We start from the raw sequence: 24,670 nt of genomic DNA, 5'->3' as shown, positions 1-24,670 counted from the left end.
CGAAAGCGACTTGTCCATATTGAGACATAGTGGTACACCAAATGTGAGCCACACATTAGCGGCCCTCGACAGAAAATTAACGTGCAGGTTGGAAAGGAGTTAACGCTAAAATGCCGGATAGTCCATTTCGCTGTGTTGGTTGCGGCAGCAGATGCCTGCGTCACCCGACTGCTTCGCAGTGGAAGTTGCTCATCTTCAGCGGCAACTGTCGGTTCAAACAGGTGCGATGCCCTGTCCAATCTGTTTGTACTGCTGGTTGTCGCTCGTTACCAGACCACCACATGCGACGAAGGCAAGCATTATGCCTGTAAGTAGGCGGCTGAATGTATCCTAAGAGACCCGTGTATGTGGACGCTCATGGTTTCCATATGGTTCGTAGCCAATGTATAATGTATTCTCTGAACCTCATGCATTGATTGACTGCCGTTTAATTTCGTTGTTATCTTACTTGGTCACGGTCCCCGTGTTATGTTTTTCGAATATGGCGGCCAGGTCAGTTGCATTGGGAAGCAGTCTCTCGAAGTAAGCATTTGCTCCTCCAGTCCACACAGCGACAGTGGCTCCCAATTTACACACATCGTGATTCGTGTTCCCCGTTCAGCCTTTCATGCTGAGGCCATGGTCAAATTTTGCCTGTGGCCTTTCTCGGCCGCGATTAAGCACGAACCGGTGGCTGTGCCACGATACAGTCCACTAAACTGCTGCTGTTTAACATGCAGGTGCTCATCATCGCACTGATCGGCGCAGCTCTGCCCGCTACCATCTCGGCTGTCCCACAATCAACCTCAATCTGCCTGGAACCGTGCCTTGGCCGTGCCCCTGCTGTCTATCGCCGAGTCACGCTAGCGCCCCCTACGCTTCTACTAGCGCCGCCTGTGACGAGCGTGATCGGCCCTACCACCAGGGAGCTGCCTGCGTCAGCAACATCAGGCAGATCGCCTATAAAAGCCCAACGCCTTCACGCGCCAACCTGTGGGCTCGGTGGCTGTGCCACGATACAGTCCACTAAACTGCTGCTGTTTAACATGCAGGTGCTCATCATCGCACTGATCGGCGCAGCTCTGCCCGCTACCATCTCGGCTGTCCCACAATCAACCTCAATCTGCCTGGAACCGTGCCTTGGCCGTGCCCCTGCTGTCTATCGCCGAGTCACGCTAGCGCCCCCTACGCTTCTACTAGCGCCGCCTGTGACGAGCGTGATCGGCCCTACCACCAGGGAGCTGCCTGCGTCAGCAACATCAGGCAGATCGCCTATAAAAGCCCAACGCCTTCACGCGCCAACCTGTGGGCTCGGTGGCTGTGCCACGATACAGTCCACTAAACTGCTGCTGTTTAACATGCAGGTTAGTCAGTCTTATAGTCTATACGCTAAGAAATCAAGCAACTATGTTTTGGTACTGCTGCCGAGCCCCCAGTGTCTGTTTGCCATTGCAATGAATTGTATTCATGTCTCGCGCTCTTTGCTGCTACTGTCGGGCGACATAGAAACTAACCCCGGCCCTGACACTAACGCTATACTAACTGAACTAAAGAAGCTATCCGCTGGGCAATTGCAGTTAATTAACGAGATTCAAGGTTTAAAAAGCGGACTAGTCGAGACTAACAATTCAATTTCTGAACTAAACAGAAGAATGCATGCCGTCGAGAGCCACTGTCAACACATCGAGGACCTGCAGCGACAGGTTGAAACATTTAAGACTTCTGCGGCCGTGACGACACGGGCAATCTCCGATATAGAAGCGCGCATCGATGACGCAGAAAACCGAGCCCGCCGCAACAACCTTGTCTTCTTTGGTATCCCCGACCCAAGTGCGTCTACATCCGCCGCTCAGGCAGAGGAAGAAATCATTCGGCTTTGCGCCGACCAATTAAACATAACCGTGCATCCTGAGGCGATTGAACGTGCGCATCGTCTCGGCCGCCATTCTGATAACCGAAACCGTCCTATAATCGTAAAGTTCCTTTTTTATAAAACAAAAGAAAAAATTCTGTCTAACGGCCGCAAGTTGAAAGGCACTAACTATAGCATTCGCGAAGACTACTCTCGTACTGTGCAGAATGCCCGGAAACATCTTTTGGCTTTTGCAAGGACCAAGTCAGCTGCATTTTCATTACGCTACAAAACTCTGTTCATAGGATCTGCTAAGTACATGTACGACGAAACTACAACATGTGTAAAAGAAATCCAATCGCTGCATCACCGTCATCCAACACACCGTTCGATAACAACACGCCCTAACAGTACTATTTCAGCAATATACTCTAACATACGTAGCTTCCTTTCCAAACGTGACGTTGTGTCTAATCTGGTCTTATCATCTGGATGTAACTTGTTGATACTTACAGAAACCTGGCTAACCGCTGACGTATCCGACGCGGAGGTCATGGATGACCTACCCGGTTTCCATGTCTTCCGTAACGATCGCCAGCACTCTAGAGGCGGCGGGGTGCTCATCGCCGTTAGTAATACGATGCCCTGCTCCGTTGTTCACAACCCAAGTGACCTTGAAATATTATGGCTACTCTTTCGTGCAACACCGCAAACTATTTTACTTGGCGTTTGCTACCGCCCCCCGCGTGCAGACACTAGCTTCACTGACAAGCTCAACCGTGTCCTAGATGTACTAATGAAAAAATACACTAACGCTCAGATTTTGCTCTTTGGAGACTTTAATTTCCCTAATATCAGTTGGGATAACTATCCACCTTCGTCACATAATACAACCGAAAATGATTTCCTCGAAGTCTGCTTTAATTTCAACTTGACCCAGCTAGTCTTAGAACCAACACGCGTGGTGAATGACTCGGCCAACATTTTAGATCTCGTATTAACTAACAATCCGTCTAGCCTATCTTCGATATCGTATCTCCCGGCAATTAGCGACCATAAAGTAATCCACACTGTCTTTAACTTTAGCTTTCCAAAACGAGAATCGTGGAATAAAATAATACGCCTATACGATAAAGGCAACTACGAAGCCATTAACAACGAACTAATGTCCTTCTACCCCACTTTCAGTGATGAATTCCACAACCGCACACTTCAAGCAAATTGGTCGATCTTCCAACAAAAAATCACCGACCTTGCTAATAACCACATTCCAGTTGTTTCAGTAACGACTAACAGCAATAAACCTTGGTTCACAAAAAAATTATCAACTCTAGAAAACAGGAAGAAACGATTTTTTCGGTCGGCAAAGCAAACCAATTGTGCTGTGGCCTGGGACAAATATTACGAGGCAGAGAAAGTTTATCTCTCGGCTATACGCCGCGAAAAACACTCTTTTTTTCCATGACACATTGCCTCGTGTACTAAACACTAACCCCCAGAAATTCTGGCAGTTACTAAACCCCAAGCCTCCGAATGCTATCACTATCGCCGACCATAACGATATAGTAATCCCCGAAGAAGAGTGTGCCGATGCATTTAACCGCGCGTTTTCATCAGTATTCACCACTGAACCTGATGCTCTGTTACCTATACCACCGTCAGCTGTGCAATCTGTTATGTCACCGATCGAATTCACTGAACATGGCATAACGGCAATAATTGAAAAGCTAAAACTCTCATCGTCATCTGGGGCGGATGGCATCAACTCTAAACTGTTAAAAATACTAAACTCATCTGCGCATCGTACTTTAGATTAATCTTCTCACAGTCTTTATCCTCCTGTGGCATCCCCGTCACATGGAAGGAAGGGCAGGTCGTTCCAATCTACAAATCAGGTAATAAAAACTCGCCTCTTAACTACAGACCGATTTCCCTAACCAGCGTACCCTGCAAGATAATGGAGCACGTCATTTTCACCCAAATTATGCACTTCCTTGACGCTAACAACTATTTTCACCCATCCCAACACGGTTTTCGTAAAGGTCTCTCGTGCGAAACGCAACTTGCTATGTTCGTCCATGACTTACACGTTAATCTTGATGCTAACACCCAAATCGATGCCATTTTTCTGGATTATGCTAAAGCATTTGACAAGTTACCTCACCAACGCCTAATACTCAAGCTCTCCCAACTGAACCTGCACCCTGACGTCTTAAATTGGGTTATTGAATTTCTCACTAACCGATCACAGTCAGTGCATGTCAACAATCGCACCTCCGCACCCCTCCCTGTAACTTCTGGCGTCCCACAAGGTAGTGTTCTAGGCCCCCTACTTTTTCTTATTTATATTAACGACCTTCCCCTTAAGGTTTCCTCTCAAATACGTATGTTCGCTGATGATTGTGTCATCTACCGCACAATCACTAATGACTCTGACCACAGTATCTTACAAAATGACCTTAACAAAGTGCAAGGCTGGTGCAACCACTGGTTAATGACCCTTAACGCCAATAAATGTAAAGTAATGTGTTTCACTCGCCGCCATCAGCCCTTATACTCACCGTATAATATTACTAATACTACCTTAGAAAAAGTGGACACATTTAAATACCTCGGCGTCACCCTTTCATACGACTTAGACTGGTCTGCTCATGTTACGCGCATTACTGCATCTGCTAACCAAACACTTGGATTCCTAAAACGCCATCTGCGTCATGCACCGCAACACGTCAAACTACTAGCATTCAAGACGCTCGTACGTCCGAAAATTGAATACGCATCCCCCATCTGGTCACCACATCAAACTTACCTTATCAATGCACTTGAAAGAATTCAGAATCGTGCGGCAAGATTCATTCATTCTTCGTATTCTTATAACACTAGCGTATCACTACTTAAAGCACAGTCCGCCTTAAACACGCTATCATCCCGGCGTCGCATTGATTCGTTAATCCTTTTTCACAAGTTCTATTACAGTTCGCTCCACCATGCACCATATGTGCTGGCCCCACCCCCTCGCCATTCCCTGCGTACAGGGCATTCCTTGCAAGTAACCCGTCCACGCAGCCGAACTACAACTTTCTCTGCGTCCTTCTTTTGCCGATCATCAAGCGACTGGAACGGCCTGCCCGGTCACATAACTGAAATCACCTGTTCAACGACGTTTGCTGATAAGCTTATTACTAATATTCTTCTCTGAACTCATGTGGCCACCAATTAAATTGCACATTTGTAAACCCCACCCCTTATGTAATACCCCCATTTCAGGGGTCTTTAAGGAAAATGAAAGTGAAGTGAAGTGAAGTGAAGTGAACGTGCTTACATAGTCCGACGTGTGTGAAGTTGGGTGCAAAGGCCCGCAAAAGTGGCTGATGAAGGTGATGCCCACGAAAGCGACTTGTCCATATTGAGACAATGTGGGACACGAAGTGTGAGCCACACATTAGCGGCCCCCGAAAGAAAAGTAACGTGCACATTGGAAAGGAGTTAAGGTCAAAATGCCGGGTAGTCCATGTCGCTGTGTTGGCTGCGGCAGCAGATGCCTGGTTCACCCGATTGCTTCGCAACGCAAGTTGCTCATCTTTAACGGCGACTGCCGCTGCAAACAGGCGAGACACTATCCAATCTGCATGCGCCGCTGGTTGTCGCTCGTTGCTAGACCGCCATGTGTGACGACAACGGTGAGCCGTTTACGAGCTCGCGTCAAAGATTCCAGCGTATCTCGACATGCAAATTTTATTTCTGCTATTGCACGAGAATGTAAACACTGCTTGTCTTCTGCCAATAAAGTCGTACGTTCTTTTCACTCACTCGTGGCTTGTTTGTATGGGCGTCAGTAGAGGCTCTTTGGTCTCCTGGCAATTAGAACGCACCGGCTACGCGGCAGCCGAGGCATCGAGGCATGCCGCATAGCCGGCGGGGCGAGTACGGCGCGTACGAGCGGATACAAGCGTACACGACCGGCAAAAAGCGGCCATATTGAATAATGCTCTAAAACAAAATGCGCATTTCCGCTTCCTGTTTTAGCCGCGTCATCTGGCGTCCACCTAGGTAAGTTCCATGCGCTGCCGCTGCTTATTTTCTAACCACTGCGGAAGGTACAGTTTCCCTTCTCTAAAGCCCTTCTTTATTCTATGAGCCGCCAGGCTTTCGCGCCTGCCGCTTTGGCACAGTTTTGTTTTTCTGCAAGTCCGCGCATGCAGCTCATCGGTAGATGCACGGGTGCACGGCGTCGCATTGTGACCTGCGGCATTTTCTCGTGTTCGCGCAATCGGTGTGAAACATGTCGCATGTGAAATATTTGATAGAACTGCCTCAAGTCCAAGTCAAGCCACCGTACGGGTGTATGGCTGTGTGCCCCGTTCTCGGAAGCGTCGGCGGGTTTCCGGCATGCGGATTTCAGGTACGTGCAAATGCGTTTCGCCCTCCTATTAAGCTCCGGAGCAAAGGGTGCAATATTGCATGTGAAAGATGCAGTGCCAGTCATCATGGTGTGAATCTAGAGCGGCAAACGAGAACTGTGGCACTTAGCGCACACCGCGGCTGCTAAGTCAGCGTGGAAATTGTTTTACATTACCGTAATATGCTGCTGTCAGTCTAATCTGCGCCTTGTGAACAGCTAGCCCATGGACTTTTGCTTGTGGCAGTGATAGGTATGTAAATGGAAGCGCTAATAATTTTCGAGAGCAGACAGTTGTTTCGCTCGATGTTTGGTCGTGTTCATGGCGTTATGAAGGCTAGAAAACTGGCTTGATCGTGCGTAGTTCTAACCCAAGAGGCGTAACGTTGGCGCTGTATGTGTTTGTTTTCCGTGCCGCGAGTACCACTTTCATGCTTTTGTTGCATGAGAGTGGTAGCTGGTACATGCCGCCTGGGCACAATACAATAAAAGCAATTTCCTCACTTTCATACGTATGCAATGTGACGTAACAAAATTTCCAGCGTTTTATTCGGAGCGTAAATATCCAGTATAGCATAGTAGGAAACTCAAATTCTACCTTAGCTTAGTAGGCGTGAAACAAGTGAAACTCGCATTCCTTCTTGAATTTTTCGCCCAAACCGCACCGCCCGCAGATGCGGCATCGGGTATTTGACAGTAGCTTCGCTACGTGAGTTGTTTTACGCGCAAATATTGCCCGGTTAAGTATCCTGTTAATTTATGCTGACGCTCGTTCATCTTAAGTTTAAGCGATTACTATGCCCGAGTACCGGACGATGCCAAACTTGTCGTGAGGTGTAGCAAACGCGGGAAATTCGAAGTGACATGGCTGCAAGTTCCTGTTTTTACGTTTCTTGCATTCAAAGCCAACAGACACAGTACCACTGATTTATTTCCATTTCTGGTGTACTTGGTCAATTCAATCGGGCAACTGTATTTGCTCTTTAATATTCTTTTTATTTACTGCCAGAAATTGCTTGAATTTTTTTCAGTATCGAAGTGACGAAATATTTCACTGACGGCCGTGTGTGAAAGACGCAAGATGACAAAACTGATAGCAAAATGATGAGATGTTTCTTTTATAGAGTTTGGACTCGACTTTTGGTGAGGATGTCGATCGACCTTGGGCCTGGTGACAGCACACCCGACATTGCCAAAGTGCAGCCTATCAGTTGAGTGCCCCCAAATGGACCATCAACATCGGAAAATGAAGCAGAGCCAGGTAGGGTCAATTTTTACTTTGGAGCAGAATACTGACAGCTGCCTCTTTATTTCAGAACTAAATAATGTATTTACAAACCAATCCTTTCTCTTTGTGCAGCCTACACAGAATTGTTTTTTGCTTGTTATACAGATCTTCAGAAAGCAGTTCTTCTGAACCCTTTTTGCATGCACAAATAAATAAAGAGGAGTGCACTTTCTGAAGAAATTGATGCACTGAAATGTGCGTTCGACACACACGGAGACGCAAAATAACCAACAACTTTAAAGCGGTAACAAAAACAGGTTTGAAAGATGTTCTAACATCCTAACCCGACTTGGCATACGGAACTAAATATAACAGCAACAGAGGTGCATGCAGAGAAGTGTTTGTAATTGTTTGCAAGTTATATACATTGCCTAAGAAACTGATTTTATTTACTCGGAGCTTCTTGGTGTCATGGCAGTGCAGTAAATGCTCAAGATGATGTCCTGCTCCTAATAAAGCACCTTTAGATTTTAAAATTAAATTAAGGGGTTTTACATTCCAAAGTCACAACCTGAAGTTTTTGTAACCTGGCCTTCTTTAATGTACACCTGAATCTAAGTGTCCATAAGCGTTTAAGTGCATTTTACCTCAATTGGAGGGTAGCTGCCATGGCCTAGATTTAAGCTGTGACCAGCATGACTGAGCAGAATGGCATCATAGTAACTGGACTATAACACCAGGTCAGGATGGGAAATACTACTTAGAACTAACAACTTTTTGGCTCACAAGCACTTTGCACTAAGTTAAAGGAGTATGGAGTACTGACAGCGACCGCTTATGCACCAATTTCTTTTTAGACTGTAGACTCCATTATTAGAGTGCGAAGCTTCAAGTAGTCAGAACCAGCTCAAAACACGCATCATGTATAGCTGAATTTGGACATTAAAATGAAGTCAATTCTTGTCACCGAAAATGGAGGTGGCAGTCACACTATTTCATGCATTTTGCCTAAAACATAGTCAATAATAATTAATCAATTTCTAAAATATTCTTTTCAATAAGCTTTTTGAAGCATGAAAGGAGGAGCCAAATGGTGTTCAGGTGCACGAGTGGTTAGTTGCACGGCACTGCTTGCATGCATTCACATGCTTCTTTCAAGCCTGAAAAAAAAGTGTATTGCACCTATTGAGCAATAGAAAGCTGGATTGGAAATTTTCAGGATGCTCTACAATTTTAGCACTGACACTTTTGCTTTGAATATAATATTTGAGCAGTTAAGTAATCGTTAATAACGAATTACCTAATTAGGAAAAACGCAAAAATTGGTTTCACTTGCTCAAAACGATGGCAAACGACATTACCTTGGTTCTGACCAGCTACGTGGCACTTGTACATATTTAAAGCTTGCACAAGTCACACAGACCACCTGGTACTTACAAGGCATATAGCCAGCCATGTGTAGCGAATCATGAGAAAGAGCCATGTTTCTTTGACTTAAGGGCATGTTAAGATTTCCATGCTCGACACCTTGTATCATTGTGTTCTAGGCCTGTTCGTAGTTTAGCTGCTACATAAACAATATTTCTCCACGTGTAAGCTCATATGCATCTTTCAAGTATAGTGCCTAGTGTGTCCAAAATAAACCATCCTCGCGCTTCCCTCATTATGTCTTTACCTGTTGCCGTGCTAAATTTTTAACATGCAACTGCACAAATTTTCATCTAGTTTTCATATTTACTCGTTATTTGATGGCTTTATTTCTGAACAAGTTGCTTTCTTTAAACCCTGTTGCATACAGCAGTACACAGCATTTATGTCTAAAGTGGGATTTTTTTTTCAGATTGACATTAATACACCTTGCCTGTGCAATGTAAGACATTCTACATAACACGGCCCTGCAATAATGTTTTATATTACATTCCAGCATCATGCAAGAGCTGTTTACTTACCAGATGAGAATATGTATAAGTGTTGGAAGTAACAACTGGAAGAAGCCAGCAGATAATGAGGCCAAGGAAAGCATACAGGAACATGTTTTAAGTTTTTTATATGAAGTATAGAAATGATAAATTCAAGGGAGATGAAAGTGGATGAAAAGACATCCACCTGTGGGTGGGGAACGGACCCATAACGTTCACATTACGCATGTGATATGCTAACCACTGTGGTACTACGGCCGCGTTCGAGCGTCGACAATCTGAGGGGCCATTGTGGATCGTTGATTGCTGCCTTGGTAGCACAGTGGTTAGTGCATCGCATGCCTAATGCAAAGGCTGTAGGTTCGTTCTCCCCCCATGGCTGGTTGTTTTTTTTACAATTTTAATTTCCCTTTATCATTTCTACATTTAAATAGAAAATTAGAAATAAGTTTCCACAGGCCTTCCCTGGCATCTTCCAGCTGTGATTAAGAAAAATTTTGACCCTCAGTATCTTTTCTTCTCGTTTGCAAGAACAGGAGCTTCATTTTAAAAATAATCAATTCACCTTGTACAGCATCTCAATGTGGTCTCAAATCTTATCACAGCATGTGTATTACTAAGTGAAGTTTTTGTTAAGATGATGATATAGCATTGGACCTAATTAGTAGCCTTTGTGTACAGAGATATGATTAGTCTAATAAATAGGAGCATTTTAAGAAGCACTTCTAACACCTCCTGAACTAGTTGAGAAAGAGCAGGTTAATCGAGTGGAGATTATATACTAACCGAAGATGAGTGATTCTGCATTACATTCACGAAATATACTTCATGATACCTTTCCATTTATTTGTTCAGTTATTAAGAATCCCTTTTGCATTGGTTGGACAAAACTACAGAATGCCAACATATTTTCTAGCATTCGCTGGTAGCAAACATGTCAAAACTTGTTCTAGTTTCTGGATTGTCGCTTTACTCGTAAACCCCCAAGTTAATTCCGGAAAGATGTACAAAATTTTCCACATTTCTTATGTACACATTTTTTCGGTGTCATTCTCATTCTAAAACATATTACTTCATTGGTCTCTGGTTAGAAATAACACAAAAATAAAAGCTGCTCTTGAGGGCAGCTTTCCCTCAATGCCGACTGTAACTCGTCTTTGACAGTCAGGGCAGCTTAACATCGGGCAGAAATAGTGCGACTCGTCATTGGCGATATTGGTACTACCTCCAGTCACTAGTGCAGCTCGGGATCAAGGTTTAAAGGTTGCGACTTCGTTGCGACCCAGTTTTAATTCTGCAGCTGTTACACTTGGGTGTAGCGTGTGTATGTATGTGTGCATGCCTTAAAATGACTTCATGCTAGAGCAATGCAACTGTAGTACAGAGAGGCATCAGTCATCTTTATATATTTGGCCCGCAGGGGCGTCTGCGTCAGCAGGCGTTTGGTGTGTTGCGACACCACGGACCCGAGCACATGAGGGTCGGACCCTCCCGCGTGTAGCCGCGAGCGGCTTAGCCGTGTCTGGGGAAAGGGGGATCCTGTGGGTTGAGCTGATGCTGGGTGTTTGGACCTTTAAGGCCCCCCGGCGGAGGCAACACACCTCTTCGGCCTCTGCTTCACATAGACGGCATCCCCGTACTGACCCACCCGGGGGAAATCGGTAGTTGCCTTTTCCTGTCTCTCTCTCCCTCCAGCCTTCGTCTTTCTCTGACTTTTCATCTTTCCTGTCTCCTTCTCATTTCTTTATTACTTCCGATCTTCCTGGCAGCAAGGGTTAACCTTGCGTGAGTAGCCAACCTGGGTTACGTCATATTTGGTTATAGTGGTAGCGTACAGCTGGCGTTTGTAGGCCCTGTTTTACAGGCCCTGCAGCGTCCCCTTGTTCGGCTCCATGGTGGGTGGCTGGCGCTACTACCGAAAAATACACTCCCACTTATGGTTAGTTCTTTCCCTCCACTATGTGATCGCTCCCTGAAAAGGGGACGCACCGAAGATATCTTTGAATTTTTTGGACGCTAAAAAGAAACTTTCCCGCGATTTCATGTATTCCATTCTGAAAAACAAGGAAAACAAGCACGAACAATCTCACCTTTTGTTGTTTCAAAAACCCTAACTCAGACATTTGGACCAGGTTACAAAGCATCGAAGATGGCTAGCGGTGATCTCCTTTTGGAGCTCCGCGACAAAAAACAACACGAGAAACTGCCTAACCTTCTATCATTTGGAGATGTCCCACTCACAGTTACCCCGCACCGCACGATTAACACCACTCGTGGTGTAGTTTCAGATGATGACCTGATGGAGCTTACGGACGTTGAACTATTAGAAGGCTGGAGCGATCAAAATGTAATCAATGTTAAGAGAATTCTGCTAAGGCGCGATGGAAAAGAGATCAAAACAAAACATCTAATTCTTACCTTTGGTTCAAGTATGCTCCCTGAGAGTATCGAGACAGGATCTGTGAAGCTCCGGGTCAGACCATATGTCCCAAACCCTCTGAGATGTTTTAAAATGCCAGCGTTTTGGACACAGCTCATCGAACTGCCGCGGCCGCCAAACCTGTGCAAAATGCAGTGGTCATGAGCACTCCGCTGAATCGTGTGAAAACACTCTCCACTGTGTGAACTGGGATGGGGAGCACGCCGCGTACTCGCGGTCGTGCCCATTTTGGAAAAAAGAGAAAGAGATTGTAACGATCAAAGTAAAGGAAAATATAAGTTTTAAGGAAGCACGCAGGTGGGTGTCCTTCCTGCCAAAGAACACCTTTGCCGAAGTGGCGCGTCAGGGGGCAGCACCACAACGGTCTCCGGCGGCTGTCCTACCCACAGGCAGTGAGTCGGCAGTTACGCCATCTGCCCCCACGGTGGTTGCAGCTAGCGCTACTCCGCCTACTCAGCAAGCGGGGCCATCGACCCCGAAGGTGAGCGCAGCCGAGGCTGCCCCAACCTCTCCGGCCCCTTCCAGCGCTGGCAACAGCCAGCGCAGCCAAATCCCGCAGGGTGCCCCATCGACCTCCGGGCTGGTGGGCGCAGGGGTCTTGCCCTCCAAGGCAGGACCCTCGCTGGTAAATTCTCGCTCGCAAGAGCACGTGTCCGGCGCCTCACAAGAGGCAATGGACACTACACCTGTCCTCAAGGCACACCAAACGCCTAAGGAGCGTCGAGGCTCCCCCGAACGCTCCAGAAAGGGCAGAACCCCCGTTACAGGGCCTCGAAAGAGCTCTGTAACCTAAGGCATCACCTCTCTTTCCGTACACAAAGCACTTATTGCCTTCCAATATGGCTACACAAATAATTCAATGGAATGTCAGAGGTCTTCTTAGGAACCTTGATGACGTACAAGAGCTTATCCAAAAACACAATCCAAAAGTGCTGTGTCTACAGGAAACACACTTAAAACCACAACACACAAACTTTCTCCGACCGTATGTCAAGTTCCGCAAAGATCGCGATGATGGTGTCGTATCATCAGGCGGTGTTGCCATTTTAATTCATAAAGTATCTCCTCTCAGCGTTTACAGCTACAAACGCCCCTCGAAGCAGTGGCGGTTCGAGCTGTTCTTCTAAATAAACTCATCACCATTTGCTCCCTTTATGTGCCCCCAAACTACAAATTAACAAAACATGAATTCCAATCCTTTATAGATCAATTGGCAGAACCTTACGTTGTTCTTGGCGATTTCAATGCGCACAGCTCCCTCTGGGGCGACTCTCGTATAGATGGAGGTCGTCTTGTTCAACAGTTCCTTTTTTCTTCTGGTGCGTGCCTCCTGAATAAGAAGAGACCCACATATTACTGTCCTGCAAACAATACCTTTTCTTCAATTGATCTGAGCATAGTTTCCCCGTCCATACTGCCTGAACTCGAATGGGAAGTTACGAACAATCCTTACGGAAGCGACCATTTCCCCATACTATTAAGAACACCTAAAGAAGACGAATATCCACCACAGGCTCCTAGGTGGAAGACTGAGACACCAGACTGTGAGAAGTTCCGAAACTTAACAAGTATATCATGGGATGACATGTCCTCGTTAGGAATTGATGCTGCTGTGGAATATTTTACAGCCTTCATAATAGATGCCGCAACTAAATGTATATCACAAGTAAATGGATTGGCATGCAAACGGTGTGTCCCGTGGTGGAACGACGATTGTAGGATCGCTCGTAAGAAACAAAAAGCGTGGGGGTTGCTACGCGCCTCCCCCACTGCGGAGAATCTTATCAATTTTAAACAAGTAAAATCCCAAGGCAGGCGAACCCGCCGACAGGCCAGAAGAGAGAGTTGGCAGAAGTTTTTATCTGGTATCAACTCCTATACAGATGAGGCCAAAGTCAGGAACAGGGTTAATAGGATAAAAGGGCGACAAACATATTCGCTTCCTTTGGTGAACACACAAGGTGAAACACTGAAAGATCAGGCAGACTCACGTGGAGAACACTTTGAGAGCGTGTTGAGTTCAAACCATTATTCGCAATCCTTTTTGAAATACAAAGAAATAGAAGAATGTAAGCCAATAATCCGAAAATCCAGACAGAATGAACCTTATAACCGGCCGTTCAGTATTGCTGAGTTGAGAGCGTCCTTGACCACATGCAAAAGCTCTGCACCGAGACCTGATAGAGTCATGTACGAAATGATCAGAAACTTACACACTGACACCAAACTTACACTACTCACGCTTTTCAACGCTATTTGGGCTACGGGATACCTCCCATCCACATGGAAAGAAGCGATTGTGATCCCTGTTCTTAAGCAGGGTAAAGACCCTTCCTTGGCGGCAAGTTACCGTCCGATAGCTCTTACAAATTGTCTTTGCAAGCTTTTTGAAAAAATGGTTAACCGCAGACTTGTACATTTCCTTGAACTAAACAATATCCTCGATCCCTTTCAGTGTGGCTTCAGAAAAGGGCGGTCCACAACCGCTCACCTTGTGCGCATTGAGGGAAACATTCGCGACGCCTTTCTACATAAACAATATTTCCTATCCGTATTCCTCGATATGGAGAAGGCGTACGACACTACGTGGCACTATGGAATCTTGAGATACTTGTCGGGAATCGGCATCCGTGGCAATATGCTCGTCCTAATAGAAAGCTATTTGTCCGACCGTACATTCCGCGTGAAAGTCGGCAATGTATTGTCGCGACCTTTTATACAGGAAACTGGTGTACCTCAAGGAGGTGTACTTAGCTGCACGCTCTTCATTGTGAAAATGAACACCCTTCCTGCTTCATTACCACTAGCCATTTTTTATTCTGTTTACGTAGACGACATACAGATAGGTTTCAAATCCTGCAACCTTACAGTATGTGAGAGGCAAGTTCAACAGGGCTTGAACAAAGTGTCCAAATTGGCAGAAGAAAACGGATTTAAAGTTAACCCCAACAAAAGTTCATGTGTGCTTTTCACAAGAAAGGGGGGCCTCATTGCAGAACCCAGTATCGAAATGTATGGTCAGCGAATTCCTGTGAACAAAGAACACAAGTTCTTAGGCGTCATACTTGATTCGAAATTAACTTTTATTCCACACATAAAGTCAAATGGTCAAATGCTTAAAAACAATGAACTTAAAGTGTTATACCACACAACATGGGGCAGCGACAGGAAATGTTTAATGAATCTTTACAAGAGCCTCATCCGATCACGGTTGGACTACGGTGCCGTGATCTATCATTCTGCAGCCCCGAGCGCGCTAAAGAAGCTAGATCCGGTCCACCATGTAGGAATCCGACTGGCCACTGGAGCTTTCAGAACGAGTCCTATTGAAAGCCTATATGCATAATCAAATGAGTGGTCACTTCATCTGCAGAGAACATACATCAGCCAAACATATTTTTGAAAGTCCACTCTAATCCTCAGCATCCGTGTTTTAATACCATTAACGATACGACATATGCTACACTCTTTCATAATCGTCCCTCCGTAAGACAGCCTTTCTCGCTGCGTGTGAGGGAGCTTAGTGATGAAATGCGTGTCCCAATCCTCGAGCTTCGCCCAATGGGCGCAGCTCGAGCTTCGCCCAGCCTAGCTGCTACCTCCTTGGGAGTGGCAGCTGATACAATGCGATATATCCTTCATGCAAGTTACAAAACACGCTCCAGAGATTGAAATCCAAATGCATTTTCGGGAACTCCAGCACAAATACTCCTGCGCGGAGTTCTACACAGACGCATCGAAGTCACACGACGGGGTGTCCTATGCAGCCATCGGTCCATCCTTCTCGGAAACCGATGTACTGCATCTGGAAACTAGTATCATTACGGCTGAGGCTTACGCACTGCTGTCGGTCGTAAAGCATATAAATAAATCAAAACTCCAGAAATCAGTTATATATACGGAGTCCCTTAGTGTTGTGAAGGCCTTGATGTCTTTCTGTAGCCACAAAAATACTGTAATTAATGAACTCTACTCCGTACTGTGTAAAGCGTATATATATAACCAACATGTGATTATATGCTGGGTGCCTGGACATAGGGGCATTGAGGGAAACGTACTAGCGGACCAGATGGCCACATTCATTTCATCGCATGCAGTTAGTCCTACTGCTTCGGTCCTTGTCACAGACCTGAAGCCCTTGTTAAGAAGAAAACTGCGAAACTACTGGCAACATTTGTGGGACCTGGAAACAAATAAGCTACATGCAATAAAGCCACAATTAGGTTTCTGGCCTCCTGTAACAAAATCACGCCGGACAGATGTCCTATTCTGTCGTCTAAGAATGGGACACACATTTGGCACACACAACTTTTTACTCACTGGAAACGAGCCTCCAACCTGTGGTAGAGGCGGGGAGAGGCTGACCGTCCTCCACGTCCTACTGGAGTGTCGGGAAGCCGAAGCTGAAAGAAAGAAACATTTTCTCTTAGCATACCAGCAGCACATCCCCCTCCATCCTGTTATGTTACTTGGTCCAGAACCACTCTTTGACACCAACGCAGTCCTAGGTTTTTTGAAAAATGTTGTGTTGTACGTTATTAGCCCCACATGTTCGTAGCGCCTCCTCTCTTCACAGGATGCCGCTATGATAATTATATTGAATAGTACATGCCACGAGGCCCTTGTGGTTCAAGGGCTGTGGCGAGGCAGTAGTGCTGTAAGCAATTTAACTTCTCCCATATTTTAAATAATTCATCATTCTTCTACGATGGATTTTAATGTTCATAGTATTCGTCATTAGTCATCGCCATAATTTTATAGCACATAGATTTTACGCACTTTACAGCCACTATTTTTAGGCCCCTTTACAGCCATGTCACATCTTCACAGAACTCATTATCATCACCGCGAAATCACTAACACTGTCTTGGCGCTCTTTGGCCATATCTGGCCCTTGCGCCACTAAACCACACACATTCATTTATATATTTGCTTTGTTAAGATGCGCTAAGTTTATTTCTTGCAGTATACACTTGGCGCTCTTTGGCCAAAGATGCCCTTGTGCTACTAAAACCTATCGATTAGCTTCTGGCAGTAGCAGGTGCTTATTCTTTTTTTCAGGATCGGTGTGCCAGTTTTAATTTGTTTTTCTTGAACTGTGCAATTCCCATTCACAGGATGGCATGTCATCTGAGGTGTTCCTTTTTCAATCAAGAATGTTGAGGTTGTCGTTGTGAAACTCGATTTCTTGCCTCAAACGAGCTTGTACAAGATGACCAAGCTGATAATTCTACCTGCTTATATGTGAAGTATGTTGCGGTTATGAACCCTCATAATTAATGACACATAGTACAAAATTTTATGTGTTAAAACAATTTCATGAAATTTTTCATGTTTTTTGCGTTCGTGTTCACGTCTCTGCTCTTGTGTCCTGTCTGCACGCCTCACCTCTTTTTTTACATATTAAATATCGTCTAAACTTAACCATGCTTTTTTTTACCACAATGCAGGGACAAAAAGTTCCGGTAACACCATGCATTCAGTGTGGTGGCCCAGACGTGTATGCAAGCAACCTCCTTCATGTTGACCAAGAACTACTCTTCAGTGTCTCGCAGACTTCCATGCGAAGCCCTCAACATTCTCGTCTCAGTGGAATGGTTGCTCTTCTATCAGCGTGTCCATCACCAAGACTGCCAGTTGTAAAGCTTCTTAATCCGTTTAAGAAAGCTTAGTGATTTTTTTATTTAGTTTTCACGGTTGGCCGTAGAATCTTACCATCTTTATTTTTCTAACATTTTTACCTGGCACAATGCGGTGCAATAACCTTAAATCGGTGTAATGTATTTAGGTGATGCTCATTCTAATGACTATCTGGTTTTGTTAGTGTTTAAGGAATTTGAATGTCTGATGAGGTAACAGCATTTGAATTTGTCATCGTGGCTCGTTTCAATGAGCTCCTAGGAAATAAGACGCAAAACTTATCACATGCGAGTAGTAGCATTTTTTGTTTTCATGACAATATACACGTTTCAAAAGATGGAAAATGGGGAAGAAAGCCTCAAGAACATAATCATCCTAGGATTATCATGTCCTTACAGCTCTGCAATGACTAATGCCTCATACGTCTTGGGAGCACATTGGTCGCAATACCTACAGGTATATTTGATAAGAGAATACCTTGCACCCAGATTTGCCACACAGTCGATGGCTGATGGCTTTTTTTCTCGTCTTTATGTTACTACTATGTATTCATTATTCACTCAGAGAGAGAGAGAGAGAGAAGGGAAGACGGAAAGGCAGGGAGGTTAACTAGACTGAGTCCAGTTTGCTACCCTACACGTGGGGAGGGGAATGGGGAGTGAAAGAGGAAGAGAGAGAACTTAAGTGTAGGACGTCTATAGTCGGGCACACAAGTCTGTTGCCCTCAGGTAGCGAAAAAGCGCTCGAACGGCTTTCTGGGCCAATGAACTTTGAGGCCAGGCTCCCAAGATCTTCGCTTCCGTAAATGGCCTGTCATCCAGTCTATTTAAGGCACACTGGAGAGTCTCACGTTGATTATCGAAGCGAGAACAGTGGCACAGAAGGTGACTGATGGTCTCTTCACACTTGCACTTAGCGCACATTGGTGAATCCGCCATTCCAATACGGTAGCTGTAGGAGTTGTACTCAGATGTAAATGACACTACAGGCACTGAAGTATCAAATGGCACTTGCGTTTGAGGGGACAAAGTGCACAGCATGCCCGTCACAAAATGTGTTCTAGGGGCTATCTTGCCTCTATAGGTAAACGGACACCAGATGCTCTGTGTACAGTGCAATCGGTGTTCTTGTCTGCAGTGCTTGAAAGATGTGCTACGGGCTGTACTGGCACTGTCTGAAGATAATGCATGGTTCTAGAAAGCCTGCAGCTGAGCATCTGACACCGTACTGAAGGAACTGTCCTAATTTATTTTGTTGATGTGGTTGAAATTTAGGAGCTGCAATGGATAGTTCTGAATGTGGCAGTGCTGCCCAACTAAAGCACAAATTACACACCTCGACTCACACAATGCACTCTGAAAGTTTTGCTACGTGGTATCTGTGTTTGCTGCCTGACCTTATGGCACCTTTAGGAGCAGTCGCAAGTGATTGCAGCTGCTGAGGCTTTATCAACTGGCAAGGTGAAAAAAGAATGCTGTGCCACCAATGTGGCTGCACACTGCGAGATGCAAGCTATCTTGAACCAGGTGTTCGGTAGACAGTACCTGTGCAGCCAAAGCATGGTGTTTGAGCCCTATAGGCAACAGCGTTCACAACTGCCCACAAGTGTGCTGTCACAACAGAAAATTGAGAAAAAGCAGCATTTTTACCGGTGTTCAAAACATTAGTGCAAGTCATTCTTTCACCAAGGCTGGTAATCAGGCATAGGTAATGAAAACGGGATTTGTGACACACAAGGGGTCATGTATCAAATTTAATTAGATCAGTAATCTATGAGATGGAATTATAAAAAGTATACCTTTTGTTCCTCAGTGGTCTCTTGGAGAGATGACCATTTCCGGCAGCATAGTTCTGACTTTTTATGTCTAGATTTGGTGTGCATATTGCAACTATAAATAACAGTCAGTGCTCTATCCTGTCAAGTTTTTATGCTGTTTTTGGGATATTTGCAATATTTTGCAGTTCAGCTGAGCGAAGTATCTATCTTTACTATTACTAGTTTTCATGTTCAAAATTTGTAGTGCTCACTATTTATTACTAGCCATGTTTTGTTCACATATGCTCTTTGATTGTTGCGCGAAGTGACACGGATACAGACTACAAGCAGACAGGATGAGCGCTAACTCTCAACTAAATTTTTATTGAAACGAAGAACATATATATATATATATAGGTGATTGCAAAAAACCACAGCATAAGAACATGACAAGGTATGAAGACATCAGTTAAACATATCAGGAAGTAGGGAAGTCAAAAAAGGAAACAACAAAAGGACACTACTTCAGATTAACACGCGTGTTGTGAAGATACTGAAATTCGCATTCTAACAGAGATGAAGATGCCTCGCTAACGCAAGTCTCTCCTAACCTTTTAATGTGGAATGCCTCGATTATTTCCTGTGTGGTTTGGCATTTGTGTCTTGAAAGAATTTTTGTGTCTTCAAACAAAGGTTTACAGCCGCAATTGAAACGATGTGACGCTAGATGTGAAGCATTAGGGTTGTTAAGTAAATGTTTGTGTTTTTCTGGTCGAATATTAATGCACCTGCCGCTCCGTCCAATGTAAGTCTTCCCTCACTTGAGAGGTATCTGATAAACTATACCAGTGTTACAAGGCACAAAAAAGGACACATGTCTAATACCGCAATCATCTTTTCTTTTTTGCCACCCTGTTCAAGTTTCATATTTATCATAGGGCACATGATAGACAACTTGCGGGGCCGAAAAAACTTTATCCACGTCATATCTATTGGCCACATTCCCTAAACCATGGGATAATCTATCTACATAGGGCGCCACAGCAAACCTTATTTTTCTGTTTTGCTTGTTTCTTGGCGGGGCCTTTTACCCATTTTAAAAGCGTTTCGCATGTTAGTGATCATAAACGCACAGGATAACTAGCCTTCTCGAGCCTATCTATTTGTTGTGAAAAACTTTGTTTCATATTGTGTGGACATGACTTAGTAATAGCAAACTTAAGAGCTGAGTAAGCGAGTCATGTCCACACAATATGAAACAGTTTTCCACAACAAATAGGCTCGAGAAGGCTAGTTATCCTGTGCATTTATTATCACTAACCTGCGAAAAGCTTTTAAAATGGATAAAAAGCCCCGCTAAGAAACAAGAAAAACAGAAAAAAGGTTTGCTGGGGTGCCCTACGTGCATAGATTATCCCATGGTTTAGGGAACGGGGCCAATAGATATGACGTGGGTAAAGTTTTCTCGGCCCCGCAAGTTGTCTATCATGTGCCCTATGATAAATACGAAGCTTGAACAGGGTGGCAAAAAAGAAAAGATGATTGCGGCATTAGACATCTTTCCTTTTTTGTGCCTTGTAACACTGGTATAGCTTATCAGATTCCTCTCAAGTGCGGGAAGACTTACATTGGACGGAGCGGCAGGTGCATTAATATTCGACCAGAAAAACACAAACATTTACTTAAGAACCCTAATGCTTCACATATAGCGTCACATCGTTTCAATTGCGGCTGTAAACCTTTGTTTGAAGACACAAAAATTCTTTCAAGACACAAATGCCAAACCACACAGGAAATAATCGAGGCATTCCACATTAAAAGATAAGGAGAGACTTGCGTTAGCGAGGCATCTTCGTCTGTGTTAGAATGCGAATTTCAGTATCTTCACAACACGTGTGTTAATCAGAAGTAGTGTCTTTTTGGTGTTTCCTTTTTCGACTTCCCTACATCCTGATATGTTTAACTGATGTCTTTATACCTTGTCATGTTCTTATGCTGCGGTTACCTTGCAATCACCCATATTTATGTGTTCTTCGTTTCAGTAAAAATTTAGTTGAGAGTTAGCGTTCGAGCTGTCTGCTTCTAGTCTGTTTCCGTGCCACTTCGTGCTACAATCCAAAATGATATTACTGTACCAACTCGCCCAACTTCCTATCCTTGTGTTCGCAGACACACTCAGACTTGTTCTTTCTTATGTGGCCGGTTATTTTTGTACTTCGTAATAAGTTGCAGCGCTTTTCGAATGAAAATGTGATAGTTCGTAGTGAGGTTATTTAAAAGAACTTCTCTGCTTAAGATTTAATTGAACAAGTCTGTGCCATTATTTGTTGCTTATGTCTGTATTGGTATGGTTTTACTCCTTATGTTCCTTTTTACTTTTAAAATGTGCGAACATTATTATGTAACCATTTCTCTTTAATTAAATAATAAATACTTTTCTTCCGACATTTCGTCACAAATTTTACAATGATTTTGTTCAGTTAGGTAACCTTAGACTAGCTGATTGTTGTTCTGGTAGCTTAACTTACAATGCCTGTGGGATATTCAGTGCAAGCACATGGTGATAAATAAACTAAATTATTGGGTATAAGCAGGTCACTGGCAGTAAATGAAGTATATATAAATTTCAGGAAATAGTGCATGCTTATATATTAAATAGTATGCACAACTACACATGCAGTTTTGTTTATAAATGCCGAAACACTATTCTAAGTGGAAGCGCTCTGTTGCATTTTGTTTGGCTTTCAGTGCTACCTTTAAGTCATATATGTAAAGGTACTAGTAGAAGGATCCCGTGGAGATAAATGACAACTTTGATGAACAGAGGTAAATATTATGTGCTTCAAACGGCAAAAAACTGATTAACAGGCAAATGTATGCTTCTGTAGTACTGCACTTGTTAGCGTCGCCAATCCATGCGTTGCTTGCGCTCTATCGCATTCAAGATGAGCTACAACAACGAGCTGTGGTGCCTTTCCCTCCTGGTCGAGCTGGTGTTGCTGCGAAAATTTTTGACCAAGAAACGTGGAGGTTTTTAATTATTTCTGAAATGCATGTAACATCATGCTTTTGGCGGTGTGCTGTTTCTATGGAGTGATAAGTACTGGTGTACCAAGGTGCGGGATATCCTGTGTCCTTAGTGCAGCGCGCGTTGTTATTGCGCTCTGCATCCTGCCGGCAGTGTACTATCACTGAAGAGGAAGATTACGAAAAGCATCGGGTGTGTGCATTGCTGCGATCGTGAAACTTAAATTTTTTGCCTGAAAGGGTCGCACGTTATATATGCTACCACATGACGGACCAGAAGCGCAATATGACGACGTCTCACAGATTCTGGCTCATACTGAACAAGGTAGTACCATAGCTAAGACTAGGCAGCATTCACAACAGCTAGTCGGTCCATTAACTACATGGCTGTAGTGAACGCTAAAATACTTGCAGGGATAACACCCTCTTGGAAGGGTGTTGTCCATGCTACGCCCATATTTAAAGGGTGGTGTCTGTGTTACGCCCATATAGAAAGGGTGTTGCTTGTTTTACACCCATAGGCAAGGTGACGTCATATTAACACGCTTCCCTTTGTGGGGTGTTAATTTACACCCTTTTGCGTGGGGTGTAGCAATACACCCAAAAAGGTGTCACACATGGGACAAGTAGATTACACCTTTAAGGGTGTTAAATTTTTAGAGTGTACGAGAGTAGCTTGACGGGGCCCAAAAGACCTTACATGGCAATGCTAATACTAATATGCTTCGGATGTTCGCAAGAAGGAATGAATAGTCGCCGATGTGCTTCGTCTGAACGGCCGCTGATTCCCAAGTCGGAGCACTATGAGCGTGTGACATATTGGAAGTTGTACTGTTATCGGAGGCATACGCCCGAGGAAAACCAGCAACGCATTGCGGATCTGAAGAAGATTCGTGGTTACTAGATGCAAATGCGCTAGGGGAATCTATTTCATAGACGTTATCAGTTTCCTTACAGTAGACGTATGAATTCTTTATTAATATATAATCGGTTATATCTTATGTTGTAGGGTTGTGTGGTAGGTTTGGCGAAATCTATCAGCTTTTTACATATCTATCTCGTTCTTTTACAGAAGTCCTCTTGTAGAGCGACTCCCTTATTATGCAGTTTAGACCTGTGTGCTAAAACGTTCTCTCTTCTTTTAAACGAAGATAACTTCACAATTATAGGACGATTTCTGCCGGTAACAAACGAGCCAAGTCCATGCGCTCGTGAAATTGCGTCTGCAGGAAGTTCTAAAGATAGATGATCTGCAAGAACCGCTCGTACGGCTTCTTCAGTGTGGATCCAGCTTTCTGAAGGATTGTCTTTCACCCCATACCGAATTAAGTTTTCCCGGTCCTCAAAGTCGTCAAGACGCATGCTTGCAGCGCAGCGCTTTCACTTCGCACTATATTAGCAGCAACGCGATGAACTTTCGTCGCATCCACATTGTGAGTTCCTTCGAGAGCGCTTACTTTCCTTTCGAGAGTTATTAATCTCATGGTGATGTCAGACACATGTTCTTCCAACAGGTTTTGACTAGCTTTATGTCGTCAAGTGAAAACATCTCTTCAGCGTGACGTGCTTCCATCGTACTCGCGAGAACATTTATGGCAGCCAGTCCTTCAGCATTACCCTTGTCAGCTTTGTGGGGACCAGGGTTTTGCTCCACATCACCGGATAATAGCAACATCTTCAACACTTGAAGGCAATCCGCAACCAAAAGTACCAAAACATTTAGGCGTGGGACGAGCAGCAAGCAGCGATTACACGAGTGTTTAGAATGGAAGGAATATGAAGTACCAACCTGGATAAAGAAAAAAACATGTTTTTAGCCGCGTCTGCATACTTGCTGCCCGCCAACGCCCACTGAAATGCGCGTACGGTGCCCGGTCGCTTAAATACAGCACGCCCGATGACGTCCTCTGAGATGTGGTTGACCAGTACAGAGGCAGCACTGGTGCTGTTTCCAGGACGTATTCAGAATACGTCCCCTGGGGACGCTGCCAGGCCCCAGTGGGGCTACAGGGAGGCGTGCCTCATCAAGACCTGCCCGGCCACGAAGGTCGAGGCCCAGCGAGGGTAAGCCACTATACGTATCACTTGTGGACACATGCAATGAGCACAACAAGCGTAAGTGTCGTATGCATTTTTTTTTTGCCAGGCCAAGCCGTAGGGTGCAGTTGTGCGAGAGGAGAGCTTATGGTGATGTCCGCACAATGGGTTACACGAAATGTACGCACAGTGTCGTGCATGCTCCAGCAGTGCTTGATGCCGGCAGGCACGACTAACAGCTGCATTGTTTGGAGGAAAAGCCTGAAAGGGTAGTGATGTTGGGGAAGTAAAATGATGCAAAAAGATTTGCTTTAGCAATATGTCTTGTGGTTGTCCACTGTCCAAGTTGAGGTAGGCGCAAACCGAAGAGTGCACACAAAGTATAAATTGGAA

The 24,670-nt window shown here is 44.6% G+C and overlaps 1 protein-coding gene across 1 annotated transcript; it reads left to right on the top strand.

Moving 5' to 3' along the window:
• The first annotated feature begins 690 nt into the window (after positions 1-690).
• LOC142588480 (uncharacterized) lies at positions 691-24,308 on the top strand. The gene is made up of 3 exons (XM_075700259.1): positions 691-2,252; positions 18,870-19,062; positions 24,196-24,308. Exons 1-3 carry the CDS (start codon positions 714-716, stop codon positions 24,306-24,308), a joined length of 1,845 nt encoding a protein of 614 aa, XP_075556374.1. The 5' UTR covers positions 691-713.
• The last annotated feature ends 362 nt before the right edge of the window (positions 24,309-24,670 follow it).

Source organism: Dermacentor variabilis, chromosome 7 (assembly GCF_050947875.1).
Source record: "Dermacentor variabilis isolate Ectoservices chromosome 7, ASM5094787v1, whole genome shotgun sequence".
NCBI lineage: Eukaryota > Metazoa > Arthropoda > Arachnida > Ixodida > Ixodidae > Dermacentor > Dermacentor variabilis.
The sequence above is the reverse complement of the archived record's forward strand: the minus strand, read 5'-3'. Positions and strand labels throughout refer to the sequence as shown.

What these genes read in the sequence shown, in the direction of transcription:
- LOC142588480 (XM_075700259.1), top strand. Translation starts at nt 714, where the DNA reads ATGCAGGTGCTCATCATCGCACTGATCGGCGCAGCTCTGCCCGCTACC. An exon ending in GCCCTAACAGTACTATTTCA is followed by an intron (nt 2,253 to 18,869) that starts GCAATATACTCT and finishes TGGCACCTTTAG; the next exon opens with GAGCAGTCGCAAGTGATTGC. An exon ending in GCGTTCACAACTGCCCACAA is followed by an intron (nt 19,063 to 24,195) that starts GTGTGCTGTCAC and finishes TGCTGTTTCCAG; the next exon opens with GACGTATTCAGAATACGTCC.